Source organism: Leucopleurus acutus (genome assembly GCF_964270905.1).
Source record: "Leucopleurus acutus genome assembly, chromosome: 15".
Lineage (NCBI taxonomy): Eukaryota > Metazoa > Chordata > Mammalia > Artiodactyla > Delphinidae > Leucopleurus > Leucopleurus acutus.
The window spans coordinates 10249104-10272592 of NC_139157.1; the positions used below are offsets into that span (position 1 = coordinate 10249104).

General features: G+C 39.9%; 1 protein-coding gene across 4 annotated transcripts in view; it reads right to left on the reverse strand.

The window, feature by feature from the left end:
- ARID1B (AT-rich interaction domain 1B) overlaps positions 1-23489 on the reverse strand; it is a 410478-nt gene that overhangs the window by 79074 nt on the left and 307915 nt on the right. For all 4 annotated transcript variants that reach the window (XM_082855803.1, XM_082855802.1, XM_082855805.1 and 1 more), the window contains one exon: positions 14061-14150. In XM_082855803.1, coding sequence (XP_082711929.1) covers positions 14061-14150 — 90 coding nt within the window. The remainder of the gene's footprint in view (positions 1-14060; positions 14151-23489) is intronic.

Here is a 23489-nt window from a genome sequence, read left to right on the forward strand (position 1 = left end):
CCTGGTAGTCCAGTGGTTAAGACTTCGCCTTCTAATGCAAGGGGTGCAGGTTCGATCCCTGGTTGAGAAGCTAAGATCCCACATGCCTCGTGGCCAAAAAACCAAAATATAAAACAGAAGCAATATTGTAACAAATTCAATATAGACTTAAAAAAATGGTCCACATCAAAAAACAAAAATCTTGAAAAAAAAACAAAGAAAGAAAGAAAAGAAAACCTATCAACAGGGAAAAATGATAAACTAAAGTCACAGAGCAACCGAACGAGATTCCAGGCAGCATCCTCGGTGCTGAGGATGTAAACCATGAGCAAAACAGTGTCTGCCCTCGTGGACCTCACATCCTAGTGGCAGAGACGGCCATCTAATAAACAACTAAAAGTTAAGTATGAGTATAAGAAAACAGAAGTACAGGAACTCCGAGGGTATAAGAGGAGGACCCAACTTAGACTAGGGACAGTGAAATTTCCCCAAAGAAGTCCTATTTAAGCTGAGACCTTAGCTGAAGTTAGGATGCAGGTAAATCAAACTAGATCCGAATAAGACTAAGACTATGTCTGACCGGTGAAGTGGATGCCACAACGTATATTCTTGGAAGCCAAAGTTCCTGCCTTCAGCTGAATCCTAGTGGTCACTGGGCACCCTTTTGTTTGGTTAGGTCTTGTGAATGGTTGGTTTAGCATTTACAATCCCTTTCTTGAAGGCTTCCCCTAATTCTGCTGCTAAATGTAAAGAAACCACAGGAAAAGGCAGCATCACCCCTCTACAACGGCCTGCCCTCTCACCTACGGACACTGACATCCATGTCCCATCTTTATGGACTTTCCTACTTTCAAAAGGAAACCTCGTCCTTGCATCCAAGGCAGGGCCTCCACTTGATGCTCTGAATTCCGACCCTTCTCATCTCTCCAGGGATGTTCAACAGTGTCTGTTCAACAAAACTAGTCAATGGCTCTTGACTGCTTAACAGAATGAAGCCAAACTCATCAGCCCAGCAATCAAGTCTCTTCAAAATGTGACCTGACCTATTTCCCCATCATGGCTACACGGTCATCATGGCGCCCGCTCCGATTCGATCACTCCCACTTTTACCTCCCTGCAGGCACCAGGTTGCTTTCGACCTGTAAACATTCACACATTCACTCACTTAACCATTATTTATTGACTACCTCTCATGTTCCTGGTAATGGGCTATTCACTGATCTAATAACAACAGTTGACATTTAATGAGCAGATATTATGTGCTAATGGCTTTGTTCATTACTTGTCCTTTTAAACTTCAAAACAACTATGAAGACATTGAGGCTCACAGAGGTTAATTCGCTGAAACCACTTTCAAACTTTTTTTTTTAACCACAATCCATAGTAAAGAAATATATCGTATACCATGATTCAATATGTATATGTGAGTATGCACGTGTTTATATATTCACATTCAGTATTCACACACACTGTACTCTTCACAAAACAATTTCTACCCTGATTATGTGCAATGTTCTCTGATATTTTATATATTTTTTTCACTGAAAAAACGCACGACTGGGCGGCGCAGTTTGGGAACAGAATGCTAGATTGTGTCCTCTACCGAACACTGGTTCACAGTGTGCCCAGAGGGCCGTCTGCCTCCACGACACTGACGTGCTCCTATCCTTCCTGGCTCTGTCTCCTGCGGCTTCCATGGCATTCCTTGGCCTTCCAGAAAAGCAGACACTTTCATATGCTGTATGTTAGCTGAGACAGAGAAGTTGTCACACTGCCATCATTTGCTGGGGTGACTATCTCCCCCCAGATTGTGAGCACTGAGGATTTAAACAACACACTCTCTTCGTATCTGACTCCTCGGGACACGCAAAGTGACTGGCAGAGAACTGGAACCAAATAGCACAGGTTTTTAATGAATAAGAAAACATCTTCATTCAGAACCCATTTACTGTTACTTTGGGAAAACAGCTTAATAACTGCGATGGTCTGGCTCCTTGTTTCAGAGTGAGTATATTCAAGTAATCATTTCTGGGGAAAGGAGGACAGCTATTCAAAAAAAGAACAACTGAGGGCTTCCCTGGTGGCGCAGTGGTTAAGAATCCACCTGCCAATGCCGGGGACACGGATTCGAGCCCTGGTTCGGGAAGATCCCACATGCCGCGGAGCAACTAAGCCTGTGAGCCACGACTGCTGAGCCCGCGTGCCTAGAGCCCGTGCTCCACAAGAGAAGCCACCGCAATGAGAAGCCCGCGTACCACAATGAACAGTAGCCCCCGCTCGCCGCAACTAGACAAAGCCTGCGGGCAGCAATGAAGACCCAATGCAGCCAAAAGTAAATAAATAAAATAAATAAATTAAAAAAATAAAAAGAAAATAAGGGGAGAGATCCCCCTTCCCTCAAAAAAAGAACCACTGACAGCTAATGGCCCAGAAGCACCGTTATTTCTATCACCTAAATACCTGCCGTGTGCATTCGCTCTGCCCGTCTCCACGGTCACTGCAAATTCAAATTTTAGCTTCACCACTTATGGTTAGGTGACTTCAGGCAAGTTAGTTAACAGCGAAGCCTCAGTTTCCTTCTCTGAGAAAGGTGGATGACAACGGAGCCAACCTCATAAGAGTAAATGAGAAAACGTTATGTAAAGCGTACAGCTCAGTGCCTGCACACAGAGCAGAAGCTCAATAAGTGACAGGTGTTATTATTCATATTATTTTTAATACAATCCACCATTTATTTCCCAGCTGAATGACTCCAAATTTTCAAACTAGCCTCCCTTGCCAGGCTCCCCTTCAAGCCATTCACTGCGGCTAAGTCAGGAAGTGCCGCACATCCCTGGACCGTGCTGAATTCACCGAGTGATAAATGCCGCACCCTGTGGCCTCCTGGCAAATGGCTTGCTGCCTTTCCCCAGGTAGCACACAGCTCTGTGTCACTGTGCTGGCCTGCCAGCTCTGCACCTCCTCCACCAGAGCCAGTTACAGCTGATGGGTAGCGTTCCCCACTCAGCGGACTATCCAGAAACCAGTGTCCTTTCCCTGACAGCTAGTTCCAGGAATAACTGGCTGCCCATGTTACTCGGCTCAGAGGACAGAAGCTTGTCTGTTTCAGGCCACTTAACCAACAACTCTAGTACTGCTTAGCTCTGAGGGGCGGAAGACTCAGTGTACATCCTTCCCAATCCTGCAGAGTCCCCGGAGTTTGCCTATTAAGAGAGGGAGAGTGGGACTGGGGAGCAGAAGGAGCGGGGAGAAGGAAGAGAAGGTAGACAGATACACAGAAATAGATATGAGTCCTATCAAGTGCCTGAATAGACTCGATATAAAGAGCAAGGATCTTGATTTCTGTTTGTTACTGGATCACGAGCACGTATGATAATCACTAGCTTGATAAACATTTATGCAAGGATGAATCAATCCATTAGGGTTTTTTGTGGGGTTTGAAGGGAGACCAGAGTCTGAAATAAGACTTCTCTCTTTCTGGTTATAAAGGAAAACCCCCGAGACCTCGCCCAAGCATCAGGGTGTACTGCTCTTCTGCTGGGGGCTTGCCAAGGGGCCCTGGAGCTCATGTGAGACAGGCCCCATCTTGGCCAGGCTCGTTTCCACCACCTAGTAAGAGATTTACAACTTGTCCTAAAGTTTATTGCAAAGGCACATGGGTTCACTTAGATATTTAATTACAACTTGATAATTTTTTTTTTAACTTTCTGGCTGTGCCACACAGCATGTGGGATCCTAGTTCCCTGACCAAGGATCAAACCCGCGCTCCCTACACTGGAAGCACAGAGTCTTAACCACTGGACCACCAGGGAAGTCCCCACGGTTTGATAATTTTCTGAATGCCGTTTTCCATGTATCCAATAGCTGAAGGCAGGACCTCATCTGGAGTTATTCAGTCTGCAGGTTGAGAATGGTTTTCATTAGGGTCATTCCCCTACAAATATTTATATTATTAATCAATGGAAAATTCCTAGACAAACAATCTATTTTAAATATTGCACGGCAGTATAAGTCATGTTAAGTCTAGGGAAAATGCTACTTCAATCTTTATACAGAGGCCAGTATTAAAGACTAATTAAGCCAAAGATGCTTTTCTTTTTCTTAATGTGTTTTTAAGAGAACACATTGCTATCTTGAAATCTTAGAAAACTGGCCTAACAGAGAATTGGCATTTCTAAAATGTCTATCTACGTTATTATCAGATAAGTGAGTTTTCAAGACCTTTTAAATATTTTCTTCAACACCATGCTATTTGTGGTTTATTAAGTGGGTAGTTTTCCACTTAATATTTTAAAAAATGCTATACGATTCTCTTATTTGAAAAAAAAGAAAATTCTTAGAGAAAAGAAAAATCCACTGTGACTATTTAAACCTTAGCAGATCAAAAAAATTTTTTCAAGCAACTGATTTATGTAGTCCTTATAAACAAATCACATTTTCCATATAAGGGATGAAATGAATACAGAATGCTTTTACGCAGTATGAATGAAGAAGAACTCTTCACTGCAAAGACAGAGATACAGCTTATCTTTAGAAGTACTTTAAAAATTCTCAAAAATAGAATGAAATTATACTCAGGCCGTAAGGCCTATCTGGAGGAGATGCTACATAGAAAAATACAGAGGAAAGCACCATGAATCCAAATAAGCAATGACAGGTTATCACAACTCCACAAGGATCACTGACGGGTTAAAGGACCATCCAATGAACATGCATCCCTAAGTTGAAGGCTGTTACAAAACTGATTTAGAAAGAAAGTCAAATAAATAATGGAGCAAACACAGGGAGTTTCAGAAAATTAAACTGGAAGGCATTTTAACATGGACCTGAGCCTCCAGCTGTATATCCTTTCCCTCTTGGTGCAAGACAACAAACTCTGCAACGTCATCACTGGAGACCTTGAATCCTGTTAGAAAAAGCAACGTCAAGCACAAGGCCCAAATCATGGTTCATGCCACCCATGAAAGAGAGCACAGCACAGGAAGAGCCACCGTGCTCAGGCTACTGCAGGAGAGCAATCGGGCGCAGTACCAACTACACACAAACGTGATTCCTTCGTCAGAGGTGCCTCTTCGGCTGGCAGAGCTCCAGCACCGTCAGGACACCCACAAAACACCCAGGGTTCCATAAGCCACCAAAAAGCCAGGCGCGTTTTGCCTTTGGCACGTGGACAATTTATTGTCATGTTGGTATCTGTTAAAAATTCACAGAATAACTGCCTTGTTTCTTCAAGGCAGTTCAATAAAAGATGTTTCTCCACATGTGTGAAATAATGGTCACACGCTGTACCACCTTAGCAGGGAGCCTCCGACTATAAACACAGAGTGATTTCTCATCACAAATAGGTGTCAGATTCCCATTTGGAGAGAAAAATAGATTTTAAAGAATATTCTTGTTACATTTTAATATCTTCGGTGTTTATTTGCCTGCCTGCTTCTCTTCGCAACATGAACTGCTCTGAGGAAGACAGAAACTAATGACCCATTCAAGGCTGTAACCCTGGCCCCCCAGTGTTCTCCCAGCTGTGCTCTCAGGTTAACTGGCAGAACCGCTCCCTCTTCCTGCCCTGCCACCACAGCGCCCTATATTCGGAGGCACGGACGACAGCATCTAAGTTCTCCCCATCCACGCCCACAAAGCCCGCTCGGCTGCTGACATCATCCATCATCAGGAAAATGAGAGTCAGGGGAGGGACCAGACTAATTACCCAGATGGTAGATGGGGGCAAAATACCCGGCCTTCCCTTGTACAATTCTTTGGAGTTTTAGCTGCAAAAGTCCGCTTCAGTGCTGAGGGCAAAGCCAACTGTGTGTGTCACTATGTGCTGGAAGAAGCAGAGAAACCACCTTTTAAGGCTTTCGACCCAGGTCTCACCTGAGCCATCTGTGCCGGATGCTCACGCTTATTATCGATATTTGCACAGTGCTTTGCAATACATCACTTCTGGATACAAGGTTGCATTTGATCCATACAACATATCCACAGGACGCTCTGATCCCCATTTTACAAATGAGGAAGCAGAGATTTAATTAACCGTCCAAGGTCACAAAACCAGTTAGTGATAAGTCTGCACCTAAACGCAAATTTTTTGGTTCCAAACTGCCTAAAGATTAAGATGAGGAAAAGGATGTACTGTAAGAGGCACTGGAGCTCTGACACTGAACAAGGCCACACGGTACTCACAGAGCTCTCGCTGGGAGAGAACTCCACTGGTACCCCCAGCAAGGGGTCCTGAGTACCGCCTGCCTGGGTGGGACGGTGCCCGGCCTGTGGGGCAGGCCTTTGTTCTTTGTTCTCTCAGTAAACGCGGACTGGACTCAGGGACCTAACAGGTGCCAGGCTGTTCGGAGGACATGAAGGGTGAGTAAAGATGGGCAAGGGATGGGGTGGGGTGGGGGTTGAGGAGTGGGTGGGTGGCAAAAGGGTCGGAGAGGAGCTTACATGAAGATCCCAGAAGGGACTCAGTGTAGCCAGAGACTGTGAGGCAGTGGTGTGATGGGAGCGAGACCAGAAAGGGAGGCTGAAAGGGATGAGAAGGGGCCTAGTAACCAAGTGCATCAGTAAAGCCTTTCTCCGAAGGCAACGGCAAGCTCTTCAAGGCTTTTATGAAGGGAATGACATGATCTCACCAGTCTTCTGGAAAGATCATTCTGGATGCAGCATGGAAGTGGAATGGACGGGAGCAAAGCTGAGACAGGAAGAGTGGTTGGGAGGTGCTGATGATGCCTCGGTGGCCTGGGCAGGGGTCGTGACCGTGAAAGCCAAGAAAGGGGGACCTGTGAGAAACAACCCAGGGGTGGAGGTCACAGAATGGGATGACTAGCGTAGGGCAGATGGGAGAGAAAAAGACATCAAGGATGCCTTCTAGCTTTCTGGCTTGAGAAACGAGGCAGACAGCAGTCTCTCACTGAGGTCACAGACCCAAAAAGCACAGGAGAAAACACGTTTTTAGAAATAAGTGCACGCAATGCCGAATTTACCTAAGATCCAGATATTCTCAAATACTTTCACTGAAGAACAATGAGCCAATTACAAATGAGTGTTAACTATTAAAAGCAAGCTTTAACTGGCAATTAAAAAAAATTACTGCACATACAAAAGTAACAAAACTTTGCTTCTTTTAAAATATTCTAAAATTGAGACTGATGATTCTTCAATGAATATAAATCGACTTTTATTGTATGTGATACTTGTTTTCTGAGCTCTTTGGTGAACAGATCTCTGGATAGTAGACTTAATAGGAATTCAACACTAACCCTAATACAATTCCTAGACTGTTATTCCCTTCATTACCGACTAGTTCGGCTTGGTCCACAATCCAGCCCAGAGGTAGAGTTCTGGGGCTGAAGAAATTAGAAACAGCTTTGTAGATATTCTCTCTTGTATAGTACCTCCCATTTGAGTTTATTTTCATCTGTCACTGATTATAAAAAAGGATCCTCAATTAAGAGCAGAGGCTAAATTAATTGCATCTGGGGGTGGGGGCAGACTATCATTAATGCCTTAACACGTTGATCTACTATGTTTACTCGACAATGCTTGAGGAAAGACATCTGTTTTCTCTTTGACAATACCCTTGTCCTGAAAGGCAGCATCTTTTTATATTTAGTATGCTCATGATATAAATGATAAGAACACTTTTATATGCAAGAACAATTAGAAAGGTAGATTAGGAGATCGTTTTCGGACAACCAGTATACCTACCCTGTGAAACATCTCAGCATCTGCAGACTGACTGTCATACTTAAAACTGAGAATCTCATAGAAAGAGCAACAAAATAATTTCTGTAGTTTGCAGAAACAGAAAAAAAAAAATCCTACTTCCAAGTCCTGAACAATTATCTCGGTGGTCTCCTTCATTTCTATACTTACTGGCTAATCTGTTCTCAACAACTGAGTTAGGTCAATTAAGATGATCAAAAATAATTTTTAAAATTTCAAAACTGGTTTTTGGTGTAGATATCACTAGGAAATAAGCTAGCAGCATTAACATTTTTTCCCAAAGTTTTACTTATTTCCATCTAAATATTCCTGGGTTATAAAGAGCACGGCTGGCCCCTGGACAATTCACTTAGTGCAAGGCTCCAGGTGCGAGCACCCCAGCTCAGACTGACATCGGGTCTGTATGGTTGTAGTAATATGCCTGGGAAGAATGGAAGACAGAAGTGGTAGCTTTAATCTGGTGCAAGAGAGAGAAACACTCTACGCTACAGCAAATGACCTATAATGGGAAAACTGAAAGGAGACATATCAATATGGTAAGCTTTCTTCATTTCAGAACGAGAAATATTTTGTTCTTTGGTTGTTCTGTGCTCTGAAAGGATTTGACACTTCTGAATGGCTGTGAAGGCTGAATTACTTTCTGTTGTCCAGCTCAATCTTTGCTGAACATCTATTACATAGGAGGTGCTGCTGTAGACACAGGGATGCAGAACATAAACGAGATTCAGTTCTGGCCCTCAAGAGTTCAGTCTAAGCTACAGTAAGACACTGGATTTATTTTAAGAGATCTCTTTCTTGCCCTTGGCATTAAAAAGTAAGAGAGAGACTTGCCCTCAGCAAATAGAATGTACCTAGAAATTTAATAAGGAATATTCTATTCAGATGCTGAAAGAAGCTAACATACCTCATTAAAGAGGGAACAAAATTATGCCAAGGCAGTTAACATTTGGGATTAATAATGGAATAAAAATATATAAGAATAATGAAGACATATTCTATTCAATCAATCTACATAGAATATGTAAGTTTGAAACCTTATACTTTTGAAGTACACAGATTCTGATTCACCTTCTCATGGTAGCACACAAAAAGAACATCTAAATGCCTGAGCTCACCCCATCTGCTACACACTTTTTCTGGATAATGGCACTGTTTGTATTTATCAAACTGGAGCTACTGATAAATATCACTGTGAATATCAGATTCCAAAGATGAGGATTTTGTGATTCACTTGACGTACAGCTGTCAAGGACTAAGTCTGGCTGGATTAAATACTTGAGATATGTGAAACGGCAAAATTTTGTTATTTTTTTCCTTGTCCTGCAACTATAGAGTATATACACAACTTGTCTAGCTTGTCTAATTTGGGCACCACTGATACAGTAACAGTTGATTCTCAATTAGCTACAGGAAGCCTGTATACTTTGACTGCTACTCTGTTTAAACAGTTGAGAGGAAGAAAAGGTTGTCATGTGGCTGGACAAGAATAAAGGTTGGGGGTTGGGGAACTCAGTAATTCTGGAAGATTTCACCCAGGATGCCCTCCGTACAGATCTGACGGTCACGGAATGGTGCCAAAGAAGTACCTCCAGTGATAGAATACATTTTCTAGCACATCACGGTCCGGTAGCAGCATCAGTTCTGCTTGCAATCCATGTCCAAAAGGGAAAGTTCTTAGCGGTTCTGCTTTCAGCGTATCTCAAGGACTAATTAAATCCTCATTACTACCTTCTAATTATTCAAATACTATGGGATTACACTAAGGAAGTCCCTGCTGGCGCACTAGATGAAAAGGGTTAAATAACCTATGTTGATTTTGAGAATCCAGATCTAGTTCAGACCTTCAGAAAACCACTAGCATTAAAATGAATATTTAACTAGACACCACTGTGAAAATTAAAAGGGAATTCAATTAAAAGCTTTTCAAAACATTAATTCTGAACCTCTCTACATCTGTCCAAATAAATAAGCCTTCTTGAAACATTTTCACCTAATTGCTAATCCAATAAACTAGAAGGGCATTTGCTAGTTTCATGAAGCTTAACATTTTACAGGGGTTAAAAATGTGATCATTTTGATGTTAATAATAATTATGCTTATTTATCTACTCAGATAATCATTCCACACTCCCTCCAAGTCCTCTTGGAAAACAGGACAACCCACTAATAAGCCACTTCCTATTGCTCTTTTCAAATTTTAAGATATATATGCTGAAGAATAAGAAGGATAAAGCTAATCTAAACATGTTAGCTACAATTTTCTTGTATAACGTATTTCAGTATTTTAGGGTTATCCTAACTGTTCCTCCATTGCCTTAGTTCATATAATTCACAGTACTGTATTTGATTTTCTGCGTGAGATGCTTTAATAGCAATTCTGTATGTTGTTATATGAGGTCTACAGAGAAAAGATGTGGTTTAAAATAAAAACCAATGGCAAATGTGTTACAGAATACTAAACTGACGTTTAAAAAAAAAAGCAACCCAAAACTTGTATCAGTAATGAAGAAGTTAAAACCAAAGAATCTGAACTAATTTCTTTATTCAGTTAGTAAGAAGCACCACATAACATGCAAACAGGAGAGCACTAAATCAAGTTTTATAGTGGAAAGTACATGAAATGTAGTGACAATACTACAGAAGAAGAAAGCGGCCAGTAAACATCCCAAGTGTCTCCCTCCCTTTTGTAACTTATGAAGGGCATATCCACATATACCTTCATAGATGGAGAAGAGAAAACTACAGGAATTCAGTTATTTTCACCTACGTACAATGTGGGGAAATGAATTTGTGACTGATGTCCTTTGACACACTCGACACCAGAACCACCAGGTGAAGAGGGTATTGAGCTGAAGAGGGGGGTGGGCACTGCAGGGCCTGGGATCTGGACAGGGCACGGACTCTGCGCTCAACTTCGGGGAGACGGCATGGCCTTGCTGTTGTCAGTGCTCTTCAGACCCCAGGACAGCCTCCGATTCGCAAACTTCTCCTAAACAGGGTATGTAGTTTATTAATAAATGTTCTTCCTGAATGGGGATACAAAGACCAAACACAAAGGAATGACAGCAGAGCAGGAGATCAGCTTCCTGGGCCTGCAGGAACCTAGCTCCAGGGCAGTTTGTCAGCACTGCTGTCCCCCACGAGGACTTTGGAGACGACCCAGAAAACTGCACCTCCAAAGGAAAGTAGGCTGCATCTCCTGTTCTGTGCAGCTGTCTCTGGGCAAGTGTGTTTCTAGATTCTCTGCCATTAAAGAAAATCTATCTCCTGTGGGTACATTAAAGAAAATGTGTATAATTGTGGAATCTTACTCTCTTATAATCTTACTTGTTAAAACAAAGTAAGTGTAAAAGGAAGTGTTTAACTTGGTTATTTTAGCACTCAGCAGTACAGAAGCTATGTTCTTATCTTGTCTATCAAGGTCCACGGTTTCTGAGAAAGAATACATTTTTTAAAATAAGATGCTAACTCACCAATGTATTTTTTTTCCTCTCTGCTTCTTTCATTACTTCCTTAAATAAGGGGAGGGGGCAGATATACAAACTGTAAAGGTATAAATGAAGTTAAATTACTTTTCAATACATGGGAATCAACACTGGGGAATTTTCTAGCAACGGTTTTCTTAGATTTATTTTGCACTATATATACTGTTGGTACATACCAAATGATGGTAAAACAAGGAAAAGGTTTTCATTATCGTATCAAATCATTAAAATGTGTCATTTGCCATTAAAATATCTGATCAAGTGTCATTAGGCAGGAACTAACGTTTCTTCCTAGATTTTAACAAATAACAAAGCCATTTTTTAAAAAAGTACTTGCTACCCAATTTTAGAGGAAATTTAACTCACGCGTGGCAAAGTATCATCCAACAGTCATTTTTAAATAAGTTTTCCTTCTCAGGGGTTGTCCAACCAACAAAAGGTGCACAAGGGATGCACATGGTGCAGGCAGCACAGTCTCAGGGGAAGTTTGAGGAATACGTTCATAAAAACCAATTCAGATTTAGCAAATCATAAAACTCATTTTTGCTATTTGAAGGAAATGGTCATTATATTAGCCAGATTGTAATGTATCCACTACTAGTTACCAAAACCGCACTATACATAAGAGGGGGGGAGAAAAACCCAAACATATCAACATAGTGGTTTCCATACAGTGACACCAGAGGAACATCCTCAGTTTTGCCTTGCAAATGTATGAAGTTAAAAGTTTGATTTAACTACATTTCTTGTCATCTCGTCCTTCATATTTGGTTTTCTACATTTTAAAATTCCTTAAACATTTATCAGGAGGAAGGGGTTGGAAAGACACTGGAGGATGTGGAGGGGGGGAGTTCTCTTTTTTAGTTCTTAGCAGTAAAGGTTAGAACTGTAGGGCTTCCAAATAAGGTATCTCTTATCTTTTGATCCTTGCAAAATTAGCAGAATTCTCGCAGTAGGAATGATGTTTCAGGGATATGGTGAAGATTAAATAACAAAAATCTTCATTTTAGCTCTGGGTCTGGCCTGAGTGGGCTTTCAGTGTAGGATAATTTCTTTTATCCTTTTTTCTTCACTTCCTTGACCGAGCCACACAAGGTAGGTACAACCCACGGCCAAGAAAAGGAGTTTGGGAGAATTCCCCCTGGCTTGGCGTTAGTGCTCTCTCCATGAACGTCTGTAATGTCTTCTAGACAACCAGAGCCATATGAGGAGTTAACACAGAACGAGCAATTGATAGAGAGGATGTGAGATGCAAGACTGACTTACAGGAGGCCACAGTGGAAAGTTTAGAGAAACAAATACACACATCACACAACTATGAAAACATATTATAGCATCGTTGTAAGGCAGGGGCTGCCCAAGTGCGGTCCTCAGCAACACCTGGGAACTTGTCAGGAGTGCAGACTGTGAGCGCTCCACACCTCAGACCTACTGAATCAGACACCTGTGGGTGTGGCCTAGCAATCTAGTGTGACAAGTTCTCCAGATGATTCTTGTGCACCCGAAAGTTTAAAAACCATGCACTATTCCATTATTAAGACATATTGTAGTATTTTGATAAGGGAATTAAAGTATTAATTATACATTAAATTATAATAAAAAAGTTAAATATGTAAAGGTATTAGAAATTAAAATTTCATTTTATTCTTACTAAACATTCATTTTAACGTGAGTGAAAGATAGATAAGGCTAATTCATCTTTTCACTGGTATTACTTTCTAAATAACACATTGCTGAGTTTTTAATATGTAAAATATGTATATTTTTACACATTTTTAATATGTAAAACTGAAACTTTATACTTATAATTCTAATTAGAAACAAATCATCATCTTTACAACCCATACAGTAATAATTATAAACATTGGGGGTCAGGAGCCTTTAAGTATCGGCGACCAAGCCAGCAGTTTCTGTCTTCTGGGCGGGTGTGAAAGAGGAAGGGGAGTGAAGGAAAGTGGCGTCTCCATGGGGTGGGGCAGATGAGCCTTGACCCGCAGGCAGTGGGAAGCGATTTGACAAAGCACTAGACGGTGCAGCAGGCTTATAAGGCCCAGTCTATGCTAATCTGGATTAAAATCACCACCTCCACCATCAACAAAAGTAGCTTTACTTCTGAAGGGGAGAGAGAAGACAGAAGCAAACAAAGGGAGGCCTAAGGCTTCAATCAAGGCAATAACACGGGGGTCAGCATGCAGAACTGAGCGAAAGGTCAGAGAGTTTGCAGATGTGGGACAACCTGATTGTCCAAGGGCTTCAGGAATAGCTCACATTCTTTTCTCTGGCTCTGGCACTAACCTGCTTCTATGGATGGGAAGGTCACACAGAACCTCTGCGGTCCTCATATTCTTTCTTCATAAATTGAGGTGAACAGACTCTATAATCTTTCAGGTCAGCTCCAGTTCTAAGATCCTATAATTCTACAGTACAAGGTCTTACTCTGTGTTTAAAATTTTACTGTTAAGTATCAGGGGACAAGTAACTGATCCAACCCGCTAAACAGACACACATACTCAACAATACTTTTTTACCTCTTTAGGACCAATATCCAAACTGAATCATTAACAGTCATTTTTGCACAGCTAGATCAAATATCAGACTATAGTCATGTATGAAGCATACTTCATGGTTCTATGTGGACATATATATTCTTTGGGTCTTGAACTGCACTTTGGTAAAACCACCCAATCTGCAAGAAAGCATCCTTCTTTTCAGTATTTATTGTTACATGTAGGTTCTTATTTATTACTTTCATCTGATAAGGAAACATAATAGCCTTTGAAAAATTATTTATAAGGAGGTGCATAGGTAAGCAAATTCACATAAGCCTTATATACTCAAAACACAAAGGTATGTAAGATATGAATTGAAGACCAACCTCTTTCCTGTGGCATTGGTGACTGGCTCAAGGCAGGATGAGAACTGGATTCTGACTGGCTCCCAGGTGGCTGAGGAGGCATCTGACTGCCTGTAAAACACAGGAGGGGAAGTGGGGATAGAGAACCCTCTGCATTAACGTTGCAATTGTGCAAAACCAAGACACAGTTAAATTTAATCTTCATGTTCACAAAAGTATGGCTTCACAAAGAAAATTATATAGCTCGAAGAGTGATATTTTTACACATTTTTGGTAAAACAATGAGGAAACAGGCATAAACATATTTATCGAATTACCTCCTGAAAAGTTCAGTTTCTTACTGTATGAGTCCCCAGATTCACAGACAAATCAATCTGTAGCTGAAATCTCCTGACACACACTTCGACAATGCATTTAACAAAATCCAAGATTGATGAATTAAACTCATCCTCCTGAGTTTAGACTGGTCTCTAAGTGGGAAGGCATGAATAGTGGCCAACAATTTTTCATTGGTAATATTTATTCAATATAGTAATATCAAGCGACTTCTAAAAAATCTTTATAAGTCAGAGATTTAACAAAAACTTAGAGGAAAATCTCAATTAAAAAACACACTACTATAAAATATAGTGTACATTATCACTAAAGAAGAAATATTATTCTGTATCTCTTTTGATCTTTATTGCTAATAAAGCAATATTTACCATCTATTTGATTTCCATTTATTTAATTTTTGCTGTTTCTCTTTTCAAATTATAATGTAAGCTCCTCGAGCCAGGAATCATGTCTTTTACTCCTTTAATCCCTCCATTAGCATAACAAATATTTAATAAATCTTTGTTATTGAATGGTCCTTAATCTGAGAATATGAATTAAAGCAAAAGATATTTACTATTTTATTAATTAAAGAGAGACAGTGAATCATGTGATGGCTAGAGACAGGATTTTGAAATTTAAGAATCATCAGAGCCACCTGACAATCTCAACTCACCTTCTGCCTCAGAAGTTTAGATACATTTCTGAGACTAAAAGTATTATAGAATAAAAACGGCGGTTGAATTTAGCATAATCCTCAAAGCACTGTTTAACCATTCATTTACTCTTGGACACCTGTAGTAAATTAGTATTAGTACCAAATAAATAACTATAAAGTAAAAAACACCTACATTCTGGGTGACAGTTTGAAGGGTAAACACTGCCATCAACATGGCTACAGATACACAAAGCATATGAGGACCATGCTATTTTTTATCTTCTAACCTCCCCCTTGGCTAAAATAGATTGGAAAGACAGAAATACACACACACACAGACACACACACACACATATACATACATATCCATATACACCTGCACATATATATATCCCTACATAGCCCTCTGGTATGGTAGTCTGTGATCATGCTAGATCAGGTGAACTGCTCTGACACCACAGGACCCACTTCTTGCATAGTTCTGTATATTGCTAAGAGGAATCACAGTTATTGAGTAGAGAGGGAAATTAATGTACTGAAGATTACCACCAATTCACCTCAGCAAAGGTCGTGATGCAGAGCCTGGTGTTTTACACAAAAACCAACCCCTTCTTGTGTTTTTACCTGATGGCGTATCTATTAGGCCAGGCAGCCTGAGTACAGACCAGGAAGAGAATGGTCTCTGAGGACCACCCCTCATTAACTGACTCTAATAACAGCTGTATCTGTGACAGCCAGAGAGGCAGGAAGATGATTTTCTATCTAGATAATAGGTATAAAGAGTTGTTAAAATACAACTATAAAAAATTCTCAAACTGTTTTTGGGAGTTTAGTTTCTCACTTTTAGAAAAGAATATAAAACTTATGAATGTACTTGAATGCTGCTGGGTACAACTGCCACTTTCATTCTCAGATAAAGTGAAAATCAAGAGCTGAATTTATAGACACTGAAAAATGTGCTGTGAAACCAGTAGGAGTTAGAGCCACAACTAGATGATAAAAGACCTAGACAAACAGCAAAGAATTTGTTTACCCATTCATCATTTACTCTTAGACATCTGTAATAAATTAGTATTAGTACCAAATAATTAAATATAAAGTAAAAAACACTTACATTTTGGGTGAAAGCAACTTCAAGGGTAAACACTGCCATCAGTTTGGCTACAGATACACAAAAGTTGCTATGTGTCCACTCAGGGTCATGTGGTTCCTATGAAATACCCTAAGGCCCCCAAGCTCCAGTCCATTTAGAAACTTAGAGCACTCTGCAGCCAAATACTGACTTTCTAAAATGTCACTGGGGAATCAGCTGCAGTAAGACAGTAAGCGCTTACATTATAATGATTGTTTCTGCATGACAGACTGGATTAATAGACTCATGACAGTAAAAACAAACAGTAATTCTACGTTAATACTGGACACCACTACTTACACTATGCACGCCCCAGGCACTGCTCTTATATACAATATTTCAAGTAAAAATAAAAAAGGCTGTAAGAACTCTCATGAATTCATAAAATACTTCCATATCCAAGCAGCACTACTGGTTGTCTGGTGCAATTCTAAGAGAGATATCTCTAAAGCAATGAGCTATCTACTCATTTACTAAATCCACCCTTTAAAGAAACAAACAAGAGCCTTTTCATGGTAAAGCCAGACTTGCCCAAACTGTTTAAAATTCTCCATTTGCTTCCAACTCCTATCTTTCCATCAGTAGCTGCATAGTTACTAAGAAATAACTTCATCCACCATTAGCACAGGTATAAGCACCATCACAGCAGATGATGAATCAGAAAGCATGTCTGAGAAACATAATATAGAATACTCATTTCTGTCCACTGTCCATATAAAGAAGAAAATTTAGAGCCCTTTGAACCAACCGAATTGACTGAACACCTCCAAAACCATGGATTTTTATGATACATGTTTGACGTAAGTAAAACCTCTTGTTAATTATTTTAAAAGAGAATGTTGCCATATATAGTAAATAAACCAAATTCACAAGAAGCCTTTAACATTAAAACTGAGTTTTTAAAGAAAGCCCCGGGCTTCCCTGGTGGCGCAGTGGTTGAGAGTCCACCTGCCAATGCAGGGGACAGGGGTTTGTGCCCCGGTCTGGGAAGATCCCACATGCCGCGGAGCGGCTGGGCCCGTGAGCCACGGCTGCTGAGCCTGTGCGTCCGGAGCCTGTGCTCCGCAACGGGAGAGGCCACAGCAGTGAGAGGCCCGCGTACAGCAAAAAATAAAAAAATAAAGAAAGCCCCATTTTCCCCTTAGTCTGTGTCTATAACGATGTAAGCACAATGGGGGGAAAAAAACTGGAAAACAACTATCCTGGGAGATAGAATAAGTTCCACCACTTCACACTGATGTATTCATTCTTCAGTGACTATGTACACAATATTGTCCTAAATTTTGGTGCAACAAACTAAGAAATGAAACATCAATAAGTCACCTGAATTTCTACTTTTGCTGACTTAATACTGTAAGCACAAGTCTATACTATAATTTTTTTACAAAAAAGCTCTATGTTTAATGAATTTTAGACTCAGAGAAAAGTTATAAAGCTATACATATCTTACAGAACCTTTATATAATTATCAAGAGGAACAAGATGGTACAAGATTATTAATTAAAGATATCTGAATTTCACCAATTTTTCCACTTAACGTCTTTTTCCATTCTAGGGTCTCATCGCATTTAGTTGTTATTTCTCCCTAGTCTCCTTCAGTCTACTCAGTCTTTCCTTATATTTTATGACCTTGATGCTTTTGAAGAGTACTGACCAGTCATTTCGTAGAATGTTCTTCAATTTGGCTTAGTCTGTTATTGTGTCATGATTGAAACTAGGTAGCGCACTTTGGTACCACGGAAGTGTCACACCCTTCCCAGTTCATTCTACCAAGGGGTTCATGACATTGATGTTTCATTGTGGTAACCTTTACCTTGATTACTAGGCAAAGCTGTTGTCCACCAAGCTCCAATAAAAAGTTACTATTCTGCCCTTGGTAATTGATAAGTATCTTAGGAGGTATTTGAGACTATGCAAATCCTGTGTCTCCTCAAACCTGCATCCACTAATTTTAGCATCCATTAGAGAATCTTGTCTGCAACATTTATTACGGTGGTGTTTGCTAACAGCGATTCTTTATTTCCCTCTTTCCTTCCACATTTGTTAATGGGAATCTATTACAAGGAAGAACTCTCTCTTCTTCTCTACTTGTTTATGTATTTATTAGACTGTTTGTATCCAGACTCAGTGTGGTAGACACACTACAGAATGACTTCCAATGAGTCACACTCTTCTGTAATCTCCACCTCTTCACTGAGGGCAGAACCTGTGACTTGGTTTCTAGCCAAAGAATATAACAAAAGCGATGGGCTATCATTCCTAAAATTATTTTATATGGCAAAGTGAAAGCGATTTTACAGATGTAATTAAAGTCCCTAACCGGTTGACTTTGAAAAAATCAAAAGGGAGATAGCCCTGTGTAGGCCTGATGTTAAAAGAGGACTTAGGGCTTCTCTGAGCTGAAGGAGGCTCCTGATGGCCTTGAAGAAGTAAGCTTCTGTGATGTGAACTGGGCCACACGGCAAGGACAGGCAGCCTCTGGAACCTGAGGGCCTCACTTCTACAACCACTGGAAATGAATTCTTCTAACAATCTGAATGAGATTGGAAGCAGACTATTCCCTAGTTGAGCCTCCAGATGAAAACGAGACCATCCAACACTCTGACTACAGCCTTGTGACCCTGAGAAGAGGACCCAGTGAGGCTGTGACTGGACTCCTGGCTAGAGAAAATGTGAGATAATAAATGTGTGCTGTTTTAAGCTGCAAAATTTGTGATAATTCGTCATACAGAACAGAAAACTCACACACTTGTGGATTAAAATCCAAACTTGCCATTATTTTGTTGCTCAAATTGTTCCAAATTCTTATTTTATTTTTTTCAAATCCTTATTTTTGGAATCACAAGATTTTCCAGGCTCATCTCTTTTATTGGAAGATGGTGTTCAGAGACTAAGATCTGGGCATTGGGTCTGCGCATTATTCCTGGGGACTTACTGCTTCTAGGCCCTCTCAGTGAACAGAGGTAGGAAATGTGTATGTACACTAATGCATACATATATACTCTGTATCTTAGCATTTATGTGTGTATGTAATCATGAGTTTATGCAAATACCTCTAACTCCAATCCAAAACTAGAGGGTACATTTTACCCTTCTCCCTGTCCTTATTTATAAGTTCTTTCTCCAACATTAAGAAAAGCAGTTCTCATTATCTAAATCAATTTACATATTGTTCAGTTCTGTTCTATACACAAAGTAATTTCAGAATTACTGGACTATATCCTTATGAAAAACACCGAGTCATCTGTTAGGGCTTGTATTTCATTTTGAGTTCCCTTCGCATACTGATTGGTTTTAACTGTTTTCAAATTTAGGGGGTATGTGAAATACTTTTATGGTTCTAAGAGTCAGAGCTACACAAAAAGACATATGCCCAGGAGTCACTCCCTCCTCGTCCCTGCTACCTTCTTCCCACCCCTTTTCCCATCTGCCCTCTATAAATAACCGGCCCCTTTAGTTTTTGGTTTATCTTTATCTTTCACATATTTTTTTTTGCATAAATGAGAAGATAGCTGTATATTCCCTTATAGTATCTTCTTCCTTATGTGAAAAGTTGCATATCCTAGGTTATCTTTCAAGCTTTGCTTTTTCACTTAACAGCATGTCCCGAGAGTACTTCCTATCAATTTATATCATTTTCCTTATTTAAAAAATAGGTACATAGCTCTCTCCTTTTTGTGAGTGTTCCATAGTTTACTCAACCACTTTCCTATGTATAGGCATTTAGGTTGTTTCCAATCTTTTGCATACGCATTTCTGTACTGTTGGAGGCCTATCTTTAGGGTAAATTCCTTGTAGAGGGGTCGCTGGGTCAAGAGGTTCTGTATTTTCAAACTTCCCTCCATGACGCTTTAATTGTTTTGCTATTTGTTGGTCTGCGAAATATTTCTCTGGTTCGAAGAGTCAGTTATATAAAAAGACATATGTACTTATGGACAAAAAGACTTACATTCTCACCAGCAATGTCTGAAGGGCCTGTCTCTCCATAACTTCGCTAACAATATGCTGTCATTTAAAAAATGTTTGCCAGTCTTTATGTGAGAAATGGTATCTGAGATTTTTGAATCTGCATTTCTCTAATTCTGAGTCTGACCACTTTTTCATGTTTGGGGGCTATTTTTAAATTTTGTGAATCTGTTGTTCCTGTCGTCCCCCCATTTTTCTACCTGGGTTTTTAGTCCTTTGTCCTGAAATTTTTAATAGTTCTTTATATATCAGAGATGTTAGCCCTTTGTCTGTGGTATAAGTTGTGAATATTGTCTCCGAGTCTGTCAGCTGTCTTTTGTTTATGGTATATTTTATAATGGGATTTTTAAAAAGGTAATCAAAGTCATCCTTTTTTTTAAAAAAAATAATTTATGTCCCTCCTCTTTTTTTAAAAAATTAATTAATTTATCTTTGGCTGCACTGGGTCTTCGTTGCTGCATGTGGGCTTTCGCTAGTTGCGGCAAGCAGGGGCTACTCTTCGTTGCAGGGCACGGGCTTCTCACTGCGGCGGCTTCTCTTGTTGTGGAGCACGGGCTCTAGGCACGTGGGCTCAGCAGTTGTAACTCACGGGCTTAGTTACTCCACGGCATGTGGGATCTTCCCGGACCAGGGCTCGAACCCGTGTCCCCTGCATTGGCAGGTGGATTCTTAACCGTTGCGCCACGAGGGAAGTGCCTCATCCATTTTTATTTTTATTGTCTTTGGGTTCTAAGTCATAGTGAGAAAGCTTTTCTCTGCGCCAAAGTTAAAGAGGAACTCAGTTTTTTTCACGTACACATGTGTTTTCATCTTAATATACTGGGAACTTTTTTGTTTGTGTGGTAAGAGATATGGATCTAATTTTATCTTTTGTGATGAGAACCTTTTAAAGTCTACTCTTACAGCATGTTTTAATGTCTAGTGAGGCTGGTCCTCCCCCAACTCCCATCCCTGCTTTTCCTTTTTCAATGTTTTTTTAGCATGTTTGTTTTTTCTATCTGAAGTTTAGTATCAACCTATCTAACTATATAAAATAACTTGTTGATATGTTTACTGGGATTACACCAATATTATAAATTAACAGAAGGAGAACTGATGACTGTTGGGTTCATCGTATTCAACAACAGGAGATGGCTTTCATTTGTTCAAGTCTTCTTTAGTTTCTTTCAGGTACAAAGAAGTTTTGCAGCACATTTTATGTTAAATGTATTCCTGTGCATTTCACCTTCTTTGTTGCTATTACAAATAGGATTTCTTTTTCCTACCAGTAGGTCTTCTGTTTATTGCTTGTGTATAGGCTACTGCTTTTTGTATGTTAACTTTATATCCTGCTACTGCACTGAATTCTTTAATAGTTTGAGTTAATTTATCATTGATTCTCTGGGGTTTTCTAGATTTACTATTGTATCATCTGTATAGAGGACAGTTTTACTTCTTCTATGCTCATTCTTATGCCTTTGAGTTCTCTTGTCTAACTGCACTGGCTAATGTCTCTAGAACACTGTTGAATAGCTGTGGAGACAGTGGTCATCGTTGCCTTGTCTCTGTCTTAGTGGAAATGTCTCTAATGATTCCCCTCACTACATAAGATATTGGCTTTACAACTAAGGCATGTGCATTTTACCATGTTGAGAAAGTGTCCTTCAATTGCTATTTCCTTGAGTGTTTTTTATCATGATTGGGTATTGAATTTTATTAAAGGAAATAATATTTTTCTTTATATTTGTTTATATGGCATATCATATTAATGGAGTTGTTAATATTGAACCAATCTTGCATTCCTGGAATAAATCTCATTTAGTCATGGGGCATTATTTTCCTAATGTACTACTGTATTTTCTTTGCTAATATTTTCCTTAGAATTTTAACACTAGGATAGGGTTTGAGGGAAATTATTCTAATTAAAAATAGCTTTTAAGAACTGAATCAAGATAATCATCAATTAAACAATTTTATGAACAAAACATTACCATTTTAGTATGTAACAAACTGGGAGAACAGGCTAATATGTATAATTTTGGGAAATTAGCACACATCTAGTAATGTGTAACTTACAGTGGATGGAATGAGACATGAATATATTACAGGTTCATATACTTCATAGACCAAGATGGTGGGGCAGTCAGTACTCACAAGTGCTAAGTTCTGTTTCTTACAGGCAACACAGTCTTGACAATCCCCATAGTTCTTATTTTACTTCTCTGTATTGTTTGTCTCATCTCACCAGAATGTAAATTCCACGAGTATGGAGAATTCTATTTTTTCCCTACTATATCCCCTGAACCAGACATACAGTAAGCATTCAATAAATATTTGTTGGGCTTCCCTGGTGGCGCAGTGGTTGAGAGTCCGCCTGCCAATGCAGGGGACACGGGTTCGTGCCCCGGTCCGGGAGGATCCCACAGGCCGCGGAGCGGCTGGGCCCGTGAGCCATGGCCGCTGAGCCTGCGCGTCCGGAGCCTGTGCTCCACAGCCTGTGCTCCACAACGGGAGAGGCCGCGACAGTGAGAGGCCCGCGTACCGCAAAAACAAAAACAATAAATATTTGTTGAATAAATAAATGTGTGGTTGATTACTCCAGAAACCAAGTGCAGACTAACAGTTAATTAGATCTTTATAAGCTATCAGTAATCATGTAGTTTTATCTTATTATTCTAGATCAGGAATACGCAAACTTTTTCCTGTAGATTGCCAGATAGTACAAATTCTAGGTTTTGCAGGCTATATGTTCTCTGTCTCAACTATGCAACTCAGCTGTTGTAGTACAAAAGCAGCCAGAGACAACATATAAACAGAGGAGCATAAATAAATCTTTACATACAAAAACAGGTGGCGAGCTGGATTTGGCCCAAAGGTGGTAGTTGCTGACCCCTATTCTAAACAGTAATATCATTAAAAAAACATTCAGGAACACCTGCTCAAAAAGTCAGTAAACATCGAATGGTATTTATTAACAACAGCAATGACTTAAAAAGCTGGTACACTCTCCGTACTTAGTAAAGAGGCCTCCATAAATAAATGTCAGTAACAGAATTTGATTTATGTCCTCTTCAAATTAGATCTAGTATAGGATGCACTGGATTCCCCAGCACTTAATGCAAATGCAGGTCTAAGACTTAAATGGCAAGTACATTTAGCAGATATATTTTTAGAGAAGTGGTTGCTTGTAGTTTTATTCTTCCAACTTTTTTTGGCCAGACCAAAACCAATAAACAAATCAGAACTATTGATCAGATGTAATCATGTTTAAGTTATACTCCACCACTGTTGTGTTGGGGTAGCAGAGAATAAACATGAGATGAGTAGGATTTCTACATTTATCATGTACTTACACTAAAATTTCCCTTGGTTAATTCCTTTCTAAATTACTACAACTATA